At 40.1% G+C, this 24,948-nt stretch overlaps 1 protein-coding gene across 1 annotated transcript; it reads left to right on the top strand.

The window, feature by feature from the left end:
• The first annotated feature begins 1,888 nt into the window (after nucleotides 1-1,888).
• egf (epidermal growth factor) lies at nucleotides 1,889-20,760 on the top strand. The gene is made up of 22 exons (XM_076739843.1): nucleotides 1,889-2,245; nucleotides 5,406-5,605; nucleotides 5,763-5,944; nucleotides 6,638-6,865; nucleotides 6,975-7,177; nucleotides 7,268-7,381; nucleotides 7,508-7,630; nucleotides 9,416-9,538; nucleotides 10,439-10,564; nucleotides 10,787-10,923; nucleotides 11,239-11,387; nucleotides 11,735-11,839; nucleotides 12,515-12,738; nucleotides 13,170-13,337; nucleotides 13,658-13,807; nucleotides 13,919-14,086; nucleotides 14,188-14,304; nucleotides 15,283-15,448; nucleotides 16,484-16,648; nucleotides 18,285-18,387; nucleotides 18,707-18,803; nucleotides 18,945-20,760. The coding sequence occupies exons 1-22, from the start codon at nucleotides 2,119-2,121 to the stop codon at nucleotides 19,151-19,153; spliced, it is 3,384 nt and encodes a 1,127-aa protein (XP_076595958.1). The 5' UTR covers nucleotides 1,889-2,118; the 3' UTR covers nucleotides 19,154-20,760.
• Nucleotides 20,761-24,948: the final 4,188 nt, after the last annotated feature.

Below are 24,948 nucleotides of genomic sequence, written 5' to 3'. Positions count from 1 at the left end.
ATCTCTGATGCCAGCTGTGCTGTTATCATGGCAACAGCCAAGCTGTTTTAACAAACAGAGTGAACAGATAGTGGACAAAGATGGGCTGGGCTGTTAATGATAGATATGTACTATGTATACTGGAACTATGAATGGATAGACAGGCATATGGAGAGACAGATGGAATAGTGGCTAAACAGAAAGATAACTCTCAGAAGCAAAAGGATAGAGAGAGGGAAAAGAGAGACAGACATAACAAAAGATCAATGAGCAGACTGCTGTAGACAGATACGACAGAGTTGTTCATGAAAAAGTTGCCAGTGGGCTATGGTCCATGTAGACGAGTCCAAACAGGCCAACTGGAAGTGAGATACTTCACTGCTCTAGAGGCTTTACAGTTGCATCACAAATCCCCTGGCAGCACTGACTTGGTGCCATTATAGGAGTGCATTGGAAAATTGGCCATGTGCAAGTAGTGACAGAAAATATCACAAAAAGGATAGAAAAATATACAGTTGCAAGATTGCTGCTGTTATTGAACCATTTTGTAACAAAAGAGATAAATGAGTGTAATTAAGCGGATTTGCTTCCAAGTTTAACTTACCGTGAAACAAACTTATCCGTAAGCACATTCAGCCAGAGGTCAAGCACAAAGCCACTGCAGCTTGATAAGGCGGCGCAGTTAATCTTAAACCTGCAATCCATGAACTTTCCACTTAAATTACAGCAAAGCACACGGAGCACCTAACACTGCATGTGTAAACCTTTTTCACCTCGTTTCTGTCAACATAGAATGTAGCGAAAACATCGAGAAAATGTGAAAACTATGTTTGGAATTAAGGACTCGAACTATGATGTACAAAAGCAATGACATGAGGGGATATTTCATGCAGAAGCAACAGCTACATATTTGTATCCTAGATACGCGCTCTACCTGATGATTCAAAGCCATGTGTGGCTGTCATTAAGCACACTTGTCACGTGGAGTGAGAATTATAGACATTAACATTTTTATTATCTGCCAGGGGTGGAATCGTGGGAAAAGGTTAGTGCCCTTCAGACTGCTAACATTAGTCTGGAGACAAGGCAACTGTCTCAGCCGTGTAAATCTTCTACTGCTCCTCTACAAGGTTACTGGTGACGTTGTTGCTGACAATATGCTAGTCATAGAGGGTATGAATAGAGGTTTTGGTTCGTGGAGTCTGTTAGTTGTTGTCCTGGGTAAAAAGAGGACAAACAATTTAGGGATAATCTGTTCCACTCCTCCTCCGTTCTCCTTAAATTACTCATTCTACCGATTCCCCCGGAAACCAGATGAACTTCAACAGGAGACAGTCTGACACACTGACTTCTCTTTCACACACACAAGACAAAACAGAGCATCTATTGTGTGTGTAGCATTTGTAAATTACACTTGTACTGTAAGTGGACGGCATTTATGAATGGTGTTATAGTCTTAAACAAAAGGAGGTCCAAAGATCAATTTTGTTCCACTATGAATAAATAATTATTTTATTGCAGGGTTCAGTCTAATAGCCTAATATGCAATGCCCATCCCCGAGTGTCTCTTTCTCTCTGCCAGACAAAAAAAACGCTGTCTCAAACAGACACATCCATCCACATTCAGAAAGGACATGGGTCAAGGGGTGGAGTGAGGGTAAGATGTTGTTGTTATGTGGGAACTTTCTTCAGCTCAGCCTCATTTCTTGCATATTCCACATTCTGCTTGAGACACTGACTGCAGCTTAAAGGAGATCTTACTCCAGTGCTGGACTAGCATGTGCAAAATTTACCACGGGGGTGTCAGGAATTTCAATCTTTGCTTCCAAAACAGACTGGCAGCCTGGGGCCAAAGTGGGGAGTGAGCACGATCCCTCACAGTTTTTTTTTTTTTTTTTTTTGCACTGGCAGTATTACCCTCTTCATTCTGAGCGCTCCATCTTTTCACTGGGGTACATCTCTCTTTAATGTGACATCTTCCAGCATGTAAAGATCCACTGTCTTCGACAAGGATGCCAACAGTCCACAAGCAACAGTTGCTTGATTTTGGGGACTTCTTGTGTGCCAGTGCTAATAGTGGGAATGCCTGAGAAAAAGTGAACCAGTGCAGCTCCCAAGGAAGGGACGGAGTGCAGGATTATGTCCGCTGCAACGATCACAGCAGCGCTCATCTATTTTATGGTGCAAAGCTCTGGAGTCTTGGCCCTCGGTACAGCGTGTTGGGATGAACGGCTATCACGGGCGGGGAGAAACAACAGCTGTGTGGGTAAGTTTGGTTGACACCTCTCCTGCAAGGACCGATATTGCCAATGCATGGTACTGAGATAAGTGATCTTGTCCTTAAACCACGTGTGTCTGAAATGTATAGCTTGTTTTGGAAACTTATCATGCTTGGTGGAGAAAAGAGTTAAGATGATAATCCTGTCATAATGACAGTATATCTGTGTATAGTTGATACTTCTAATGAAATTGCACAGTAACACGACATCATCACAGGGCAAGTTGGCCAGGAGACAAGAACGACTTTCATAAGGCACAAATAAATAATAGCATGATAATAGCATAACATGATTGAAATTCAATATATGCCTATATATTATCTATACAGATGAAGGGTGCTACACTGCACAGGCATTTTTTTTTAAATGTACCTGAGTGTTTTTGTTAACTCTGACACTTTATTTTATCAATCCTTTGGATCCATATCAAGTGGATTAGTATTACCTGAAGTTTATTATGTAAACTTAGATATCCTAGTTTGTATGTCTTCAAATTTCAACAAGACTTTTGCTTCAGTGATATAAAATCAAGCATTTTTCTTGGCTGCTTGAGATCCCACTGTGCACAAAGGTTCCCCCTCTCCTCTCTATGTGGATGTACACCATAAATGACTTCATATGGTAAACAACTATTGTTGTACTAGTAGCTGTTACCTAAGTAGCCAATGTCACGTAACAGAGAAACAGAAGGTAGAAGTCAGCCACTCTGCAGCATATGTGGCAAAGTGGACTTGGCTCAGCAGACAATATAATGCACTGTAGCAAACATTCAGTCAGCTGGTCCAGGCTTGAGTGGGTGTATCTCAGCCTGAGCCCAAGTTCTTTGTGGGATGCCACAAGTACATCAGCTGAAGCTCACAGATGGTGATCGCTGAGACCAAAAGGTTATCTTGTTGGAATAGTTTCTGTCAGACCAGACTGCCAGAGTGTACTTTTATGTCAGTATACATCAAGCTAAACTAAATGTACATGAGTATAAATTACTACACATTTTGTAAAATGAATTGTATTTTCCAGTAGCCATTATTCTGTGTCTTCCACAGAGAGGTCAAAAGGTCATGGTCAGCTACAGCACATTATGCTTTGAGTTGGTTTAGTTTCTACTCCACTCCAGCAGGGTGGATTCTTATCAATGCAAGTGCTGGAACCTGGAGTCTTACATGAAAGGCAGCCTGAAGGAGCACCTTCTGTGGTCATAATAGCAAAGACGGTGATCCCAACACACCAAGGGTGAGGGTTAGGGGCAACAGCAGACAAACAACATAATGTCAGTGGGGGTGGGTGGGGCACACAGGTCGCGCACCTGGTAAAGCGTGCACCACCTGTCAAGTCTGAGTTCTTAGTGCAGCAGTCTGAGTTTGAATCCTGCCTCAGTACTGCTGCATTTCATCACATCCCTCTCTACTATCTATCAAATAAAGCAGAAATGCTGAAAAATATTCTTCAAAACACAGAGGTGGTTGATGTGAATGTAGACTTCTATAATGGTATACTGCAAGTAATTTTGTATAGTAATATCGCCATATAGAGTGATTTCCCATTAGCTCATTGGCAATTCCAATACAGACAGTATAACCAGATGAGGCCATTTCAAATAACTGAATATCTAATTAAGTAATTTTAACTAAGTGACTGTCTTTGTGTCACTTTGCTGCCAGATTGAAAAAATCCTTACTCATTTATGGGTTTTTGTAATTGTAAAAGGAGAAATGTTTGAAAGTACATCTATTCCCAATAACATCCAATGAGCCAAGCTTACTAGGTCAAGAATCATGTTGACCACCATGTGAACTTGTCAATTAATGATTCATCGGGATGCCTCCTAGCAACTCAGCACCAGTGGCCATCTGAGAGACATACATTTCATTATGTTGTTTGTCTGGTGTTGCTCATTGTTTTCTTCATTCCACAGAGTTAAGAGCGGTATCCATGGTTGCACATGACAGTGTTATTACCATGATAGACCAGAGCGCCTTCTATCAATAGTAATCCAGACAGTGAACACAGATCACCTCACAGCCCAGTTTGTCAAGGTTTAACAGGCTTCAGACCAAACAGAATCTATGTGCTATGAAATCTAATTCAGTGTTTCCAAGAACGGACATGTATGCATTCTTTTACAAATGTCACTTTTTTACTGCTTATGTTCATCAGAAATTTGTGATAATGTTTTGTGCTAAAGCAGAAACCTGTGAGAGAAAGTAAAACTCATCATTTCAGCCTTGAACTTCATTCATTGCAGAGTCTTGTCAGAGTCAAAGTATAGTCCAAGCACTATTTGTTGCTGAGGGACGATGTTTTATTCAGAAGCAGCTGAGTCTGCCTTGAACGTCATGCCATTACAGCCATGAAAGGGCTTTTTATCAGAGAATTTGACAAACTACAATTGCAGCTTGACACAAAGAGGGAAAAAGCAGCTATTGAAATGTTAAATGGTGCCATAGTTACACACCCACCTGCCCCTGGGATTCATTTAGTTAAAACAAGAACAAGCATATACTGTATTATAGCAGTTTTCACACGCATCAAGAACCTGCACCCATTAACTCGTACACAATTCAAAATATTAAAATGAACATATATGCTGTTGTAAAGCAGTTAGCGAAGAGCTGCAAGGTTTAGTTGACTAATCGATCAACAGAAAATTAATCAGCAACTATTTTGATAATCCATTAACCATTTCAGTTATTTTTTCAACAAAAATTCTCAATATTTTGTGGCTTCAGCTTCTCAAAAGGAGAGGATCTGACACGTTTAATTGGCATATACGACTGTTACTTGAATGTCTCTGGCTCTTGGACTGTTGGTTGGACAAAACAAGACTAAATGTAGACTAAATAATTTATTGAGAAAATAACTATCATATTACATCAATGATGAAAATAATTTAGTTTCAGCCCTGCTAATATTGTACATCTTGACAAATCCTGGTACAAATACACCTGAAACGAGGGTCAGTCGTGGTTTGTAGTACTGTAGCTCCTTCACTGTTAATAGTCAAGTAGAACCCTTTGGACACCCTGCCTTTTAACTGTAACATTGTGTACAAATATGAGGCTTTTAAATGACCTGTGCTGTGTTTAAGGGCCTTCAAATGACTGAATTTAAGAGATTTGTGAAAGGCATGTGATGTTTCATTTTGTTAAGCTTCACCACCCTTCCTGATATTCGGCCATGGTAAAGCCATTCATCGGATGGACCTTGATGGGAAGAACCAGAGGCGGCTTGTGGCTGGTGTGGGGAGTTCTATTCTGCTCGACTTTCATTTCAGAGAAGCGAAAGTTTACTGGGCTGACAAACACACTGGGGTCATCTACAAAGCATCAGTGAGAGGAGCACACAGACAGGTGATTATTTAACTACTCTAAAAAATACAAAGTCAAAGAGATCTTTCCTGAAAAGACCCAAACTCTTATACTCAGTTTGTCTTTCCTGAGTTTCAACAATAATGCATTGGTCTCAGAGTCAATTAATAAAATGTTAATTTGAATGTTTGTGTTCCAGAAACTGTTTTCATCTGACAAACACATCTCGGGCCTTGCGCTGGACTGGATTCAGAACAGTGTATACTGGACAAGTAGAGAAAAGGGAAAGATCAAGAGAATGGACATAAATGGGAAAAATGAAAGGACTCTCTTAAGACACTTGACCCAGCCAAGTTCTATAACGGTTGACCCCACTAACAGGTAATCCATTCTGCATTAAACTTTCATGACTGTCATGGTGGCACTTCTTTTGTCGTGTGGGCGGATTATGGGATGAGTGAAATGACATTGCATTTATTTAAAGAAAAGATGAGAGGAGCAGAGCAAATGACTCTTATACAACTCCTCACACAGTTCAGATCCCTGACAGTTTGTTTGTGTTACTATAAATGTTTCATCTCTCTCCATCAAGCATGGCTGGCACTGAGGTGCAAAATGACAGACTGACTTTCACATACCACCAATCTGTGGTCAAAGATGTATTGCATTTTGGTTCAGTAAACTGACAAGTGGATATGCGAAAGTGAGTCATGACAGGGAAGAATTTACATTAGCATTTTAGAATATTTCTGCATGATAATGAAATGCCAAGGGTATGTTTTAAATCAACTTTCAAATTACTTCCATACATGTCTATGGGCTGTCTTACAATTTATTAAATATTATCGAAATATGACTACAAGGCAAAAACATTATGAAGCTGCAGATTTGAGGGGGATGTTAGCATGCACATGAAGAAATGTCCAAACAGGAACATTAGTACAAGCATCTTACCATCTGTGCAACTGATGAACACATAAAGTGAATAAATAACTTCCAAAAATCTAGAAGAAATTTGGGATTAGATCACTGCAAAGCCCTTCCTCACTTCAAAACATATACTGTCTTGTGCAGGTTTCTATTTTGGCTGTCTGGTGGCATGACTCCAAGCATCCAGCGGTCTGATGTGACTGGCCACACCAAAACTACACTTATTAAGATAGCAGAGCAACTGACAGCACTGTCGATTGACCGGGAGGAGAAAAGACTGTTCTGGGTTCAGTTTGGTCTGCAAGGAGAAAGTGCCATTGCCTCTTGTGATTACGACGGGAACGTCCTGCACATCATCGATCAGCCACTTCGGTGAGCATTTGCTGTATTCCGATTATTCACTCGTCTTTTTATTGTTGTTTGCATCTTTCCGTTAAGTAAACTGGGATGAAACATGTTTGCTTCTGTCTCCTTTGATCAGGTCTCAGTCACTGGGGATATCAGTTTTTCTGGAGCACCTGTACTACACTGATGCTGAATCTCGTCTTATAAAACAAGTCAACAAATACGCCGGGGGACAGCCATTGAATGTTAACATAAAACCAATGGCAAAACCCCCAGTTGATATTAAGGTGGTGCATCTCCTAAACCAGCCAATGGCAGCCTCCCAGTCATCATTTCCAGGTTACACTTAGCACTTCTATTTAAGCTATTTTAGATATGACTCAAATGACAATGTTTTAGTAATAAATTGCTGTTAACCTTTTCAAACAGGCTGTGACGAACAGAGTGGAAATTGTGTGAATGTGTGTTCAAGTCTAGCTGAGCAAGGGACATGTCAATGCAGTGAAGGCTTTGTTCTCAGTAAGCAAGGCACACACTGTGAAGGTTGGTATCCATGTCACACACACACACGACGGCAAAGTAGAAATAAAGCATGAAAAGACATTAAAATAACAGCATAAAGTAAAATATCATAGAACGGTTGTATCATTATATTTCTCTGTGCCATAGATGTGAATGAATGCGCCTTTTGGAACCACGGCTGCTCTCTCGGCTGTGAAAACATCCCAGGCTCCTATTTCTGTACCTGCCCTAAAGGATATGCCCTCCTACCAGACAGGAAGACATGTCAAGGTACAGTGAAAACATGTTAATGTTGATGTTTTTTTCTTAATTTTCTGTGTTTCTGAAGCATCCTGGTCTGAGTTGAGCTGCAGAATTCATATTCAGTGAAATAAGATTTGGGTTTTATTTTTTTTTTAAAAAAGGCCACACTTGCAGTTGGTTTTGGTCGGCATAATGAACGTGGCTCTGGATTCAAATTAGATCCTCTTCTTTTTGTGGTGCTATGAAAGGTGGCATTTGTGCCCCAGACACTACTTTGACCCTGCACAGCCAATAAAAAGGCTGGGTCAAATGCTAGACACCCTTGACTAGACGTATGCGAGCAGCCAATGGTGTGTCAGGTTACTTGGGTCAAAACACTGACACTTTGTCACTAAAGGTCTAGCAGTACTGAGGCGGAGGGGCGCCGTGAGGTAGATGGAAGCAGCGATGGCTCATTAAAGTCAGTAAAAGTTGTTACAATTTATTTGTTGGATTAGACCAATATATCATCCAGTTTTCTGATAACAAACGCTAAAACATATGCTATTTGGAGACATTTTGATTGTTTCCTTCATCCAGGTATTCCATATAGCTTTTCTACGTCAGCCTGTCTGCTCATTCCTCTCTGTCATAATGCAGGCCTGTTGTCTGCAAGCATAACAACACATTCTTTTTAAGTGAACAGATACCTCAGACAATCTAATATTTTGGCACAGACGTATGCATTGCAGTCACGAGGGAATGTATAGAAACTTATTAACTTAAACAAACTGGACAAAACTGTATTTTGTCAAGGATTTGGTGCTTTTTTGTTATTTATATATTTTTTTCTAAATTGCTGGTGAATTTGCCCTGATATCATCGTGTCTACACAGTGATTAACGTTGTAATGTATTAAAACACATTATGGACACATCCTAATCTCTTCTCTTCTAATCTCACAGCTATGAGGCCAAGAGAACCAGCGATGGCTCACATACACAATGAGATTAGATGATGAGGTGACATTTGCAATAGGGAACATATCTGGTCAGCAGCTTTGTCTGTCTAAGCCGTTTAGCAGACAACCTTTGCAAAGGTCCAGAAGAAAACAAACATGCAGCCAACAGGCTAGACAATGGAGATGACAGAGATTACATACATGGAGGAGGATCTAGCCGGGCTGTTTAGGTCTTTTGTTTTTGACTCAATAGGAACAAATGGGAAAAAAATATTTCCAAAACATACATAAATAAAAACAGCAGGTTGTCCATTTTTTTTAGCTCCATATTAATTTAATTTTTAGAGCAAAATCTAATTATATCTCACGTTGTCTTTCATTTTATCATTTGTCCAAAGTACAGTACTGAGTGGGTGAAACAGTAACAGATACTGTAGCTCTTTCACATTAGATTCACATCTGTATGAGCGGCCTCTGTGTACATGGCCCATATTAACAGGTGCAGGAGATACCACACTCCTGTGAGCTAACATTACCTCACTGTTTGCCCTTTGACTGCATTCTCATCACACTTTCGCCTATCCTGATAGGGTTAGGGCTGCCTTCAGAATGGGATTTCACCAGAGAAGGGCGTAAGAAGCTTGTAGTCCATCTGGCTCTGTTTGAATCTACAACCTGCTGAGCCCCAAAATAACCTGGAAAACTCTTGAACATGTAACATCCCTTTGAGCTTGACCCTTAATGGACCGTTGTATGACATTTCCGTTTCTGTGGGTTTAACTCGCATAGCTTTAATTGACCAGATTTGTACATTTAATAAAACAATGGAAAGGAACAGGGTTTGAAGATATACATTTTCTTTCCACAATCAGAGATCGTACCATGTGAAGGCAACATCAGCAGGTGTGGCCATGGATGCCTGACAACAGACGAGGGTGCTGTCTGTGTTTGTCCTGAGGGATCTGTACTACAGGAGGATGGACAAGCCTGCACTGGTATGGACTATAGTACACTTTATCAGCTGTTTCTTCTGACACTAAAATCTATCGAATATTTAGAGTTTTATGTAAATTATCAAAAAAAAAAAAAAAAAAAGGGAAAATTGAAAAATTGTCAATAGTGTATAAGTTTTCACAAATACATCAGTTTAGAAAGTACATGCTTAATTATAAACATTCCAGAAATATAAACAAACTATAATAATACAAACAACTGAACTAATAACATTAAGGTATACGCTGCAGTAGTGAGGGATGTCAGATGGGTGGTCATCTGATAAACTGAGCAAGATAACAGATATTGTAGCTATTGGATTATCTCTAGCTGTCTAAATATCCTGGAAGTAAGCGCTGGCTCAAGGTGGTCAAACTGAGGTCAGATGATCAAAAGCCTGACAGCGCAGCAGTTCAGTAACCAGGAAGCTCTGCATTACTGCTCGGCTAGTGATCATACAAGTGATGAAATCAGTGTAGAGTAAGACATCATCAGTGAAGACGGAGGTTTTATTATTTGCCTAGATCATTAGAATTCTTGCACATTTTGTCAGCTTAAAAGAAGTATTCCTTTGTCAGTGATTCAAGGCAGCTCCCTGGTATGTAATGCATGCATATGGAACACTTCCTCCCTCTACAACCAGAGGAAATGCTGTCAAGAAAGCTGCCTTTCTCAAGTATTTAGCCTGAATAATTAAATAAGAATTTAAAACATAGCTTCCGTGTTACTGTCCCATCATAGAGAAATCAGGAAATTGTCTTCATCACATTCTCATTTTGTATTTCCAGTAATAAGTAGAATTACATTAAACACACTTTATGGGGCTGAGTCCCGTTAGAAAGTTAGAAAATGGGGCCTCTATGTGAAGAACAGAAGCTCATCTGTGTGTGTCGCCGTTGCAGGCTGCTCGTCTGCAGACAGAGGGGGCTGCAGTCAGCTCTGTTCTCCCGTCACCCCCAGTGGGTGGCAGTGTGGTTGTTTGCCTGGCTACCAGCTCCACCAAGATGGCAAGCGCTGCATTGCGCCTGGTGAGTCATACCATGGCAACACAGTCAGCTGAGATGGTTAAGCCCACACAGACAAACACTCTGCATCTATCTAATCTTACAGTCTGTCTTACTGTTTCACAAACACACACACCAGTTTAAATAAAGGTAAAAATAACACGGTAAAATGCTAATTTCAAGTTTACTGTGTTCACTTCTACCACAGTACATCTTATCATAAAATAATGTATTCTGATTGTTCAGGACCACCACCTTATCTACTAGTTGCCAATCTAGTGGATGTCCGGCAAATTAATCCTGATGGCACTGGGGATCAAACCCTTGTGGAGGAGCCCAGAGGAACCATCATAGCTTTGGACTATGACCCTGTGCAGAGCGATGTAAGAGGAAAACCTCCTTTATCTTTGTTTTGTTTCAGATTTTTAAACATCGGAGCAGAATATGAACTAATGTAAGGTCTCAGGAGTTTCGTGTTAGGTAGACCAGATTCAGGTTTTGGTGAAGATGCCTAGTGACACCTAGTGGACAGAGACTGTAATTTGATGGACTGTAGGGCTCACCAATGTTTTCTCTTTTTATTGGTTATTATTACTGCTTTTTAATGCTTGTATTCCAGAACATACTCAATGTTTTACCGCATATCTCTTTTAAATATGAATGTATTTCTTTAGATATTTCTTGTGTGTACTTTGAAGGTGTACTTTGCCAGTACAAGCCGGAAGACAATTGAGCGGGTTGATTTGAACGGTGGGTCCAGAGCTGTTCTTGTCTCTGATGGTTTGGACTCTCCAGAAGGACTGGCCATTGACTGGGTCCACCGCAGGATGTACTGGACAGATAAAAGGTGCGTGGTGTTTGCAGAGAGTAGGATATTGGACATTTGCTTTTCTATGTTTTCTAAGATCTGTTCATCTACTTTTGGTCTGTTTTCAACCTTAAATAAATGCACAGGGCATTTATCTGATGTTTTAAAAAGGTCCAGCGAGTCCAGTACACGCTAACGAAAATATAATCATGAATATTATATATTCTATTTCTGCCAATAGATTCCCCCAAAATCCTACACAGTGGGCCTTTATGAGTAATTTCCTAAGTTGTTTTTACAGTATATTTAAGTAAATAAGTAAGAATATCAGAATCCATAAGGTTTTTGTTTTCTGTTTTACACTTCTCAATCCTTCTGTCCTCCAGCCAGTCAACTGTTGACTGCAGCAACTTGGCTGGACTGAACAGAGAAACCATTATAGGTGAAGGGCTGGAAAAACCAAGAGGAATCGCGGTTCATCCTTTGGCAAAGTAAGTGTGGTTGTATGTGCATGTTAGTTTCAGAAATTACTACAAACGGCAACTCACCAAGAAGGATTCAGTCAGACATGACTAAACAGCAGTGCACAGTATGTGACTCTTTCAGGAAACGGGACAAATCTTCAGTGTCTCAGTAGCAGCTACACTTCATGTGATTCATGGCGTATTCACATTATCACAGGAGAACAGCTTTTGTACGTGGTGCATTGCAACAATATTGCGTGGCTGCCCATGGTGGAGTGGGGATGTGCCCAGAGTTTACATTTGTTCAACTCAGACACAGGCGACGCTAATCTTTGTGGGGCCAGTAACTTCTGACCACTGCTTGAACTGAAACATGACTGAAAAACTAATTACTTGTGCTTCTGAATTTCCAGAGCTGTTCAATAACAAGTTGGCCTCATATCAAGACCAGAGAGAAAAAATAAACGGTCACTTCACAAAAAGACGGCAGATAAGACGTCCAGGGTTGTTACAAAAACAATGTTTGAGTTCTTGCAATGTAGTGACATTGTCCCTTTTACTTTCTCAATAAGCAGCTTCAAAACTTGAAAGTTTGCTTCAATACAATATTTTTGATCATGAAGACACTGGAGGTTCTGTGGAAATGATAAATCTCTGATGCCAAATTGACACTGCTGTCTTTGATTCTTTTTAATTTTGGAGGAAGTTGTTCTGGACTGATATAGGCACCCATCCTGTCGTGGAAAGCGCCTCCTTGGAAGGGAAAGACCGCACCATCATTGCTAGCACCAACCTTGTGTCACCAAGCGGCCTGACCATCGATTTCACCGAGGAGCGTCTGTTCTGGTGCGACCAGAGGACGGGCCTGGTGGAGACAGCTGCCCTGGATGGTTCAGATCGACAGGTCCTGTCAGAGAACCAAGTAGGTGAGGCTTCTGTGACACACATGCACAAGTTCACTGTATTAACAAAAAGCGGGATCATAACAGTATAACCACAGAAAGATTTGCTTGTCATTAAGGTAAAGTAAACAGTAGATGCTAACCTCAGCTGATAATGTGCATTTTGGTGTGACTAAAACAGAGCTGTCAGACAAACTTAAGCTAAGGCTCACACCTTAACTGAACTTGGGATGTCTTAAAGCAGCCATACAAGGAGAAGAAATGAAAATTTGTGTGCACTCTCGTTCACTGAGGTCCCAGATAACTGTCCAAAAAAAAAACAAAAAAAACATGTTAATCAGTGTCTCTGCTTTCATGGTAGTCCCTATGACAGTATGAACACAAGATACTGAACAGTTCTCACCTAAAAGCGCTGACTGAATGCAGGTCTTTTCCCTCTATTCCGATTCACACAGGTCGACCTTTTGATCTTGCAGTGTTTGAGGACAGGTTGTGGATATCTGATCGGGAGCACCGGCTGCTGAGGAGCATACACAAGCGGACCGGGAAAAAGCTGCAACGTATCCATGGCAACATGGTCCAACCGGCATCCATTGTGGTGGTTCATCCCCTTGCTAAACCAGGTAGAGAGAGACAGCAGGGATTCAACACTACATTTAGCAATTCTAGCATCAGCAAAACCAAAGGATAGCAAAATGATCTCCAGTTGACAGATTTTAGTTTGGGATAATATATTCTGCTTTTGACTGTTAGCACTAGTGTTTACAAAGATTAAAAATTATTTCCTATGCAAAACGCTGACTAAACAAGTTTCTAAATTAAGCTGTCAAGCAAGTGAAATAAATATGGGTAGTACAGCAACATCTAAACAAATGAGACACAAAAAATCCAAACATCTTTAAAATCCATGATCGGGCTTCCTCTTGTCATTTTGCATCTTCAGGGGCAGACCTTTGCCTTCACCTGAATGGAGGTTGTACCCAGGTGTGTGAAAGCAAACTGGGATTCGCCCACTGCTCCTGTCTGGCACATTACGTCCTATCAGCTGATGGAAAAAGCTGCTTGCCTGCTGATGCTTCGAATGGAACAGCAGGTGATTCATTTTAAGATAAACTACTTGAGGTGCAAACACATCTGCATCAGCTAAGAAGTAAAACGGTCTAATGGTGAATGTCTATGTTAACCACATGCATTCATTGTGTAGAATCTGGAGACCGTGAATCCACTGATTTAACGTCTCTAAAAAACAAAACACTCAACGATGAGAGCACACCCCTGACGATACCCGGGCTGTCAACTGATGAGGTGGAGGCTAATTTAGACTCTGAAGTGGACAGTGAGTCAACTCTCTTCACAGACAAGATGGTTTCAGGTAACAGCGTACTCTTAAAAAGCAAAGTACTGGTAGTTCTTCCGATCAAAGATCTTACTCTAACTAAATGTTGTGATTCCGTACGTCCCCTTCTCCGTCAGACCAGAATGAGTGTTACTCACTTCGTTGTGATGTAAATGCACAGTGCCTGCTGAACGCTGGCAGCCCATCCTGTCTATGTCTGGAAGGTTATACAGGTGATGGACACTTGTGTGTGGGTGAGTATTTCTGATCCTGTACTGTAAATGTGTATGGGATGAAGTAACATATCCTGCAGAAAGCTTATGGGATTACGTTTGATACAGAGACACTTTCATCTCAGGGCTTTAAATTGAACGTTTTGGCATAGGTGACAGCGCTGGGAATGGAACTTTTCACAGAGGTGCACTGGAAGCAAAGATAATCACAACATTTAAGATAAACATTAGCGACAGGAGCTAATGCCATAATGCCTAAAAGCCAAAAAATAAAAACTCCTCCAATAATTCAAATTACTATTTACTTACTTACTTTCTCAGTGTTTGTTAGATTTCTCTACATGCAGGTGGATAAAACAATACTTTCATTGTAACGTTGAACAAAATCTTTGTTTTCATGAGCTGCTAGCAAGTTTTGCTATTTTTAATACTGGAAAAAAATGTAGGTACCTTCTCCTTGTGCTTTGGATATCGATGAGTGTAAACAGGGAACTCACAAATGTGACAAAAATGCAGAATGCCAAAATGCCGTGGGAAGGTATCTCTGCAAGTGCCAGGCTGGATACCACGGCACTGGCAAGACATGTCGAGGTGTGTCTCGACTACTTACTGCACATACAATTCTAAGTACCACGGTTACACGTAGAATATTAGGAAAAAAAACTGTGTTACTGAAGACAGGATTAGTGTACATTCTCTCACTACTGATCATCATGTGTACTATTTCAAGTGGTGAGAGATTAGGCTGAAAAACAGTAAAGTGGAGGCTTATATCCAGGATGAATCAGTATCGCTAACACTAGTGCCACCCAAGTATCTATCATTACTGGGATGTAACATAATCCCTTTCATTATACATGGAGTACAGTGTTTATATAAGTCACTTCAAAGGAAGACAAGTATTCTAAGGAGAAGACTATAATTATAGGTATTAAAATTAACAGTGCCTTATTGTACATTTGTCGAATTTAATGAAAGTATATCCCTAATCCTCTCAAGAGCTGGAGACCACAATGCCATGGGTGACGACCAGCAGCCCTGCAGATGTCACCACTCCGCACCATAACACTAACCTGGTAGAGAGTTGCCCCTCCACCCATGAGACCTACTGTCTGTACCAGGGTGTCTGCTTCTACTTTCCTGAGATGGAGTCCTATGCTTGCAAGTAAACAACCCCTCTTCTGTGTAACCCCCTTCAGTATGACCTCTGACCTCCGGGTTTAACAGTTTACTGCTGCCTCATGTTCAGAGGAAGAGCGTGTGAACGATGCTCGCTTCTCAAACCGACATAATTTAGCCATCTGTTTTACAGTAGATGAGGTCAATAACAAGCTGCTCTTCATTGTTTTCAGAGAGTTTACATTGATCAGTTGCACACTAAAATATGCAGCAAACTGTAACCATGGGAATATCTACGTGTACCCTGGGAAGCATTTTCCTTTTCAAGCAGCACTTCACAAACACTTTGGAATAAAATTCATCATCATAAAAGGCCAACACTGTTCAAAAGTATGAGAACACCTCCTGCGCCACATACTGCAGGCTTTCTGGTGTCTTGACTTTAATCTCTCCTGTCACTTACTACAGCTGACAAGCAGTAGGTGTCACTGTTGCTCCATGATTTAAGCCATTGCCTTATGACAGAGGGGCTATTAGAGTACGACAGGCAATTCAGAATTTACCCTTTTTGTGTATGAGCAATATGACATTATACGAACAAAAAAACACATGTTTAAGTTGGTGAGCAGCAACATTTTGTGAATGTGATCTTAATCCAGCTCTGATGGATCCTGTACAAGAGACACTTAAATATATTTTATAGATAACGCGCAGTGATCTACCTTTCAGTGTTCAACATTACAGCTCGTTACGTATATCACACGCTTTACACAAAGTCTGTAACATGTATTTTGCTATGAATTTTGTGGTTAAACAGCAAATAACTGCAGTCAGGCTCAAACAGAACATTTGTTCAGAATGTAATGAAAAGAGATGTATTATTCTGTTTAACGTGTCATATGCAAGCTGACTTCTTCCAAAGCACACTCTTACTTGGTCAATAATAGATTCTGACAATGAACTACATATTTATATTGTTTGCCTGTTCCCATGTACTCCTGCCGGCACAGCTGAACACAAAAGATTTGCTTTTATGTATAACTTTAAACTTTAACTTGTGACTTTGCTGAACCTGTTGCAGTTGTGTATCAGGCTTCATGGGGGAGCGCTGTCAGTTCAGTGACCTGGAGTGGTGGGAGCTTCAGCAGGCTGAGGAAGAGAAGAGAAGAAACGTGGTCATTGCGGCCTGCATGGTGGTCCTCGTTTCCCTGCTCTCCATCGCCGCCTGTGTCACCTACTGCTATGGGTGAGAAGTGGTAAATTAGGGGCAAAGCATTAAAGACTGTAATGTAAAAATGAAGGAAGGGGGAAATGATGCAAGGAAAAATGAAAGGGATATGATAGACAGATAGGAGGAAGAAAATGTAGTAAAAAAGAAAAGATTGGAAGGAGAAGTCAAAAATGAAAAGAGAAAAAAGCAAAGTCAGGACAATGTACGGAAGAAAGGCAAGTAAAACGAACAACAGCAGAATTGAGCGGAGAAGGGAGAGAAATCTATTCAAACCAGAACATGATGCTTCATTTACAGCAAAAGACTCAAAGAATGTGCAATGGAAAAGGGACAAGTGTGAAATATTTTCCCCGCTAAAATGTTCAATATTCGGCCTTTAAGAAAAATTTAACCATTTGCTAAAACTATATTCCATATGTAGGAAATTCCACAACTGTTATCCCTAAAAATAGCATAAATTAAAACCAATGTCCCCAAGAGTTCAATTCCTAATGGTTTTATTAAAAAGGTTAGAGTCTTGTTATGGTCTTAAGTGGGTTTTATAGGCTTTTCCACCTTAATGGCAAACAAATCATGATAATCTGGGAATAGTTCCGCGGTGTAAATCTGAACATATGTCCTGGGAGCATAGGGCAGCACAGATAGCCAGGGAGGAGCTGCTCCAGCAATAAATGAGCTGACAGCATTTAGAGGTGTCTATCAAACCCAGGGTGGCATGAGCCGTGTAATGTAGGTGTCTCAGCATGACAGCAGTGGGTCGCAGAGCAGATCACCGGTGGAACGAATGGCGGCACGCAACCCTGGTTAGCTGAGAGGAGCATACGTAAACTACTGTAATCCCTCCTCCCTTTTATTTCCACCTGAGCTGTCTCTAAGTAGCTGATTTGTTTTACGGGTGTTTCGCTGGCTTACAGACAAGGCTGCTGGCATTCTCCACTCTTTTGACTCACAAAGCACACCCCCCCTCTCCACCTACTACATCCTAACGTTCGGAGTCTTGGTTCCCCTGTGGAAGTGGCACGCTTTCAATTACATGCTTGGTTTAGCTTGTTCCACAGCAATTACACATAAAAATAGGTCATTTCTCAGCTACAAAATGGAGCCGCTGAGGTATGACCCCAGTGGAAACGCTACATGGCCGCCAATAGCTTTGTCTCAAATTGCCTTCTGCACTTGACTGCAAGTGCACTTGCGCAGTTTTTGAGTCTGGTGGTTTAGTTTCCTCTGCAACACACACACATGCATGCGAAGCATCGTACAGTACACAGCGATATGGGTTAAAAAAAAAAAGTGAGTGATTTATCAAGAAACCCAAATTTATGTCTTGTGGTCAAAAACTACTGAAAGCTATTGAAACATCTGTAATGTTCTGCAGCTTCTGGTCAGAACACAGACTGGTGTATGCTTTTACACAAAATGTGTGTGTGAAGGTAAAGGCGGAGGGCAATACACTGTTAACCGAACACAGGTCAATTTTATATTTCCAACCATGTAGAATTTGCGTGAGGGCCATCCCTCAACTTGATAACCATGTCAGTGCCACGTGAGTCTGTGAATATTTACGTTAATTTGTGCTGAGTGAGTTTGAGGACCCTTGGGTTCAATAAATAATTTGAATACCGCATGTGTGTTTTTACCGTCTTCCACACAGAGCTAGGAAATTCTTCCACAAGCAGCCCTCGGTGGATAATGTGAGTGAGACCAGCGTGACAGATGAGAGCATGTCGGAGTCCACTACCACCAGCGTGCCTCGGGTAGGACCTTCGTCACTACGCTGTGCCATAAATACATCTTTAAGCATAGGAAGTCATGAAATGGACCAAAGGTTTATGTGATCCTTGCAGTCTTTGCATATCATACTAGTTAACTTCCATTCACATCAATACGAATTCAGTAGCATTAAATCAAACTCAACTTATACATTACATAAAAGTTTGTATAAAAGAGGAAGAAGACAGTATTATCTAATTTGGCTAGTTGGCGACACCATGACAAGATAACAAATAGTTAAAAAAGTAAAAATGCATATAGAAACTCATAAAGCTCTTTATGAATTACTGTATGAATCTGCAGTTCTACATGGTGGTAGAAAACGGTGTGGAAGGAATGGTCATCCCTGCTATGGGCTGTCCCAGGAGAGCTGTCTGCCCATCCTGCTCTTCAGAAACAGGTAACTACAGCTGACATAACCGTCCCGGCATTCATCTTTTCAGACAGTGTAATTATTCATTTTCCTTCATGCAACTAGACAAATCTATGCGGTGATATTTTGATTGGAATTTAACTTCAAAGCTATGATGTTTTTTGCCAGGTGACAATCCCGAGTCTGAAGAGCCGGGAACATTGTCCAAACACAACAGAGGGTATGAGTGCTCCATGGTGTCTGCTGTTGTCATGGAGACCAACCAACCCACAATCCATCACTCAAGTCCATCATTGTCAAGCTCATATAGCTCATATACGTCTTTCAAACCACCGCCGCTCTCCCAGACTCCCAGCCCAGAGTCCCCTGCTTCTTAGCTTACAATAGAGGCAGACACAGCTGTAAAGTGAAACGCACACACACTGTAACATCTGGCTGATGTTCAAGCTGCAAATTCACAGCTCCATTCCAAAATGAAATACCTCACACATGAAAGAAATGTCACAGAAGACGTTACCTACCTAACAATTATTTGTGACATTTCTGAATCAACAAAAATCTCGTTTGCTACTCTCAACCATAGATTTCTATTACACGCACAATACGTTAAAGCTAATTTAAGCTAATTACAGTTAATTATAGTTATAGACCTAATAAAAATATTTTCTCACAGTATTTGGAATGACACTCTTCTTGCAGCTGGCAATAGCAATATTTCTGTCAAATACAGAAGTGCAGTATGTCTTTCTTAGAAAGTTCCTAAGTAGATCTAAAGTATATTATGATGTGTAAGTGTTGTGAAAGGTAAAAAATACAGCAACAAATCACATATACAAGCTGAGTAACAAGCAAACCAAGACTATAAATTCTGATCACAATTTTAACAATGAGCCATTTAAGAAAAACAGCTGGATTTCTGTTTGGCCAGCTCAAAGCATTAATACTAGTCTTGCACAAATACTGCAGGCTTAATTCACATTTTATTTTCAAGCCAAGACAATTGTATTTCCATGGCTCAAAATTATTGCTTTGTATGTTTCAGACTTAGTCATGACATGGCCTTGCTTTGCACAGGATGGGCTTGCCTGGTACAGAAAGCTTTATTTAAAGTATTTAGATGCATTTCATCATCCCTGAAATTTCCCTCCTCACATCAAAAGGTTTAAATACTGTTTGTGCAACCATAGTAATAAAGTAATGTTTCTTATGTGAGCACTGATAGATCCAGTCCAGACATTTCATATGCAAAATAAACTTTGAGCTGCATTCAGATTCTTTTAATTATCAAATATCTGAACACCCTTCTCAAATTGCGAGCAGAGGATGAAGAGTAACAGCTTGCTAGTTTTAGAAAGGGATGCCTCTTGTTCGTTCTTTAAAAATCATTTCCATGTTTTCCTCATTTGTTCTATATTTCATGGAATAGTAGGATGTGAGCAAGGTGCTCACCTTACAATCAATCAGCTCAAAATAATTAAATGTAATGTAAACATACAAAGACTGAAAGTGCACCCTATTCATCTGCCAGAAAACATTTAGCCAAGGATGACAGCTAGAACGTCAGTGCATTAACTCAACTCATCTAACCTGGCAACCGTGACTCTGTTAACAAATTGTATATTTATTTTTCTACAAAGATCGAGGTATGATTTCTTGTGCCGAAGCTCGAGTTACAACTATGCTCTTAGAAATAAGGTGAGGGTAAACTGAAGTGGATGGCTGACTGATTGTATTGGTTTGGAAAGGGAAGGTATTTTGCTATTGATGTCTCAATATCTAATTTCTTTGCATGGAAGTTTTTATATCTAAACAAGAAAAACACTGGCTATATTTATTTGGGGAGCACAAATGACAGGGAGCATTTTTGTTCGCACTGTGTTCAGCTCCAATTACCCCGTATTTTCAGCACATATGTATAATAACTGGAATCAAAAAATTGCAAGATGAAGCTTGTTTTTATTTCCATCAATAAAATTATATCCACAAAAAAATGTGCTGTCACCATTAGTATTACTAAATGTATGTTTTTCTTTACCATGCACTTTTCTTTGCACAATACACTTTTCTAATGACATTATTTTCTAATTGAAAGATTATTTTGGCCATTCATAGCTCATCTGTCTCGTTACACCCCATCACACTCTTCTTCAAAGCTCTTGCCCTTGCTCCACTGATGATGCTTTTCTATCCTCCACCAAATCTAACGCTCTAGTGATGTTGGTACCAATGCTGCCACCCTCCACCACCACTACCCCATCTGTCTATTTCTATTTCTATCTCTGTCTGTGACTCTGTCTCAAGGTTGACTGGGAATTGTTAATAGAACGACCCGCAGCCTCTTTGTTTCGAGGCACTGGCAGAAAACAAAGCACTTTAACTCAAAAACCATCAGGGGCCACATCGATATTGATTTTCCTGGCAAGACACACTTATCTATATATTGGCCTCCATTAGGGCGAACAGATAGGTTAGGGCACCACTCTAAACAGCAGCAGATCAGCCTTCAAGTAAAGATGAAATTGGGCCCAGTGTCAATTTATCTTGTATTACTCCTCAATTGGGGCAACAGGGGGCAATAGAGTCACTGACACTGTAAGTAACAAGGGCCTCAAGGGGACTCTGGTGTGCATTATATTTGGAAGTGGCATTCTTTTAAATGCTTTTAGAAATACACACTTAGTTGCCAGTTTCTTCGGTATGCCAAGCTAAAACGAATGCGGCCTAATACAACAGTCATGGATTATAATTATACAGAAATGTTGCATTTAGCTTACCCTCATTGATACAAATGGGGTGGAGAAAATAATAGAAACACATCTCTGTATAACGCAGTACAACCTGCATCCTCCAAAATGATCATAAAGGTGAATCAACACCTAATAAACTGGCAACTGGCAATGCTGATGATACCACCTTTTTCCCTGTCTGGAATACTAATGTTCTTGTGTTATACACTGGTCACATACAGTGTATTAATGCTTCACTAGATCTACTCCAATAATCAGGACACAGGGCATGATCTATTGGTTAACTCCTACTCTTCTCCAAAAACCAGATGATCTAAGCTCACCTGAACAAAAATCTTTTTTTTTTTTCTTTTTTTTTTTTTTGACTCTGGTAACTACTTTACTGCAAGTAGGTCCCTAGCCATCCTAAGGATTGGTATTAGGGCTGATCTGGACATGCTTTAATGGTATCAGCTAAAATGAAATCTAGGCATTTCTTTACTGCACTTAACTGTGTTTTGTCATATCAGCTGTCACTAATTAAGGTTAATTCTGTGAGTAAAATTAAACTTGGCTATTGTGGGTTTGTTTCCTCTCTCCAACTGTTGTCTGTACTCGGTCAAAGATTGTTTGAGGTAAAAGAAAACTCACTCTTCAACCGGACAGCACAACTGAGGGTGGACATTTTCTAGGCTCCACATTATCTGGATTAATCAGTGCCATTATTAGTTTCCCATCAAAAGTCAGAAGACAACTTAGCCATGCTTAATTCTGTTGGTCCAGTTGAGAGTTTGAAAACAGCTTCTTCTCAGCACTGTAGACACAAACATCATGATGTGGCCAAGTTATCTGAAAGATGTACAGTGTAATAATAAGCTAAATTACAAAATGTAAAGCTCCGAAACAGAAGAGGTCAGCTGTTTCATAATCACCATCTTCACCCAATGCTCTTCTCAAGTCAAGTTTTCTGACTTGATCTACAAGCTTAAAGTTTTGGCTTTGGGTGGTGAACAAAAAAAAAAAAAATCAAATAAAAATGGGTTGGGTGAGGGGTTGAACACGCATGTCAATGGATTACTGCAAAGACGCCATAAGAAAAGGCAAAAAAACACGCATTGAAAGTTAAAGTTACTGAATTAAAAAGTGAGGACTGTTCTGTTAAAAGTACAAAGAAAACATGCAAAAGTTACTACAGTAATTTCATTCCTTCTCCATTAGCTAATTTTGTATTTTTTCTGCCAGATGGGGCTAGCTTTTCTTTATCGCTCATGTCTCCATCCCAGCCCGGAGGACAGCTGATGAGGGCTAAAGAGGGAATTAGCTACCCACTCAAAGGCTTTGCTCTGATCCTTCAGGTCAGTATTTGGTCCCTCCAGCTCTTGAGCAGAACAGAGTAACACAAGTTTGCGAGGATTTGGGAAGACTTAAAATCAAAAGAGATGGTGGGGGTCTAATGCATGTACTGGACACTGACACATGAGCCAGAATCTATGGGTGCACCACAGAGGAGGGAAAGTCCCAAACCTGGTGGCTCCCTTGGTGGTTTTGTCTCCTTAAGGGGTAGTTGGGGGAACATTCTGAGTACATTTAAAATATGCTTACCCATAAGTGGCAGCCAAATCCAATCAATTAATGGTACACATACAGCAATATTAAGTGTTTGGACAAACAGAATATACATTTGTGCAAACAATTTGTGAAACCAATATGCAAGACATGACTCTTGAAGCAGCTCTTGCATTTTACATGGTCACTTCTACAGACAGTCTTAAATCCAGAACATACAAAAACATAAAGAAAAGTCAAATGTGACTATTATTAAGGCACGTGATCAGAATGACTGGAAGCTTGGAGAACATATTTGTTATGCCCATTTTGTTTGGTGTTGTACTGCTCAAAAAAAAAAAAAAAAATTCCCTCGCTTTTATGTTTGTGGCTGGTGCATCTTTGTTCCAGCAGATGGCGACAATGTTTAAGGAAAGCAACTTCACAGAAGGTCGACCTTGGGAAACTGATCAGCACTACATCTTATCAGTATCAGTGGCAGCAATTGCGGCAATCTATCAAAAATGATTGCTTAACCAGGAACTCATTGGTAAAAAACGACTGAGACAAATTCTTCTTGTCATAAAATTCTCTGCTGTGATATTTTAAGTCCAAACAGGTCATGTCTGACAGGCGTGAACTTGTTGCATAGACTAATAAAACAGTGATGACTGTGTTAGATCAATCACTTCACACTTGGATTTACATAGTTAGGATGGGGAACGCACAGTAAAGTAATGGACCTACTGGCAGTGCTGCACATGCATGTCAGCGCAATAAACTCGACAGCAGCTGTCTACATTGGATGGGATTACCTGGGCCTTAACCCTTTTGTGGCATAGATCAGGTATTATTATGTCTGTCTATAAAAGAGTCAAAAACAAATTAGACGTAAATCAAATTAAATTCAAACCACTGTGACAAAAACAACTTTGTAAGTCAGCCTGAGACTGAGTAAATCTAGTCCTTTTTGCTTATTCAAATACAGTGTTTTTCAGTCACATTGATGCATAACAAAACAAAGTGATACAATACTTCATGTATTTGCACCACCATGTGCATACAACTGTGCATGATGGTTCTTTTTCTCATCCAATTCACTGACCCATCTTAAAAGTGATCTTAATAAAAAAAAGTACAATTCCATTGCATATGAACATAAAATTCTCAAGAATAATCCATTTTTACTGTAGATTAAATGCATGACAATAGAGCCTGCAACTAAGAGCCAACTGAGATGTAAATAGTCAAAAAGCCATGACAAATCAACATCAGAACTATGTAAGCAATATATCTCCAATACTCTATACTGAGTTTAAAATCACTTTCATATACTATACTACCGTCATTCCACAACCCTAGAGGGAATCAAAACCATTCACTGAGATGGTGATTCACAGCAATATGTGTCACCATGTTTCACTGTATGTACTCCACGATCTGAATTTGTCGACTGAGACTGAACAGACTGTAAACCATCCAGGTGGTGCATCTCGTAACCCCTGAATGACAACATTCACTGATATAAAATGTGACAAACACATAAGAGTGACGGTCTGTTGCCAAAGGCTAATCAATCTACATAATGTTCAACAATGCCAAGATAGACACGGTTGTTCCATCTGTGTGCCAGCAACACGTCTGTGTTTATAATTTTACAACAATCATCACCACCTTAAACATAAATAAATGATGTCACCAAGTTTGATTACATTCAAACTATCAATTTAAAACCATTTTCTTTTGAGACACCTAAAACCTATAGCTCAAATACAAGCAGTATGGAAATTATCAAACATTAATAATCTATGTATTTCCATGTCCACATTGAGGGAAACTCAGTGGGATATTAAGATTACATGTTTGCATTTAGGAACACTACACAGTCAGTAAATGTTTTA

Source organism: Chaetodon auriga, chromosome 9 (assembly GCF_051107435.1).
Source record: "Chaetodon auriga isolate fChaAug3 chromosome 9, fChaAug3.hap1, whole genome shotgun sequence".
NCBI lineage: Eukaryota > Metazoa > Chordata > Actinopteri > Chaetodontiformes > Chaetodontidae > Chaetodon > Chaetodon auriga.
The sequence above is the reverse complement of the archived record's forward strand: the minus strand, read 5'-3'. Positions and strand labels throughout refer to the sequence as shown.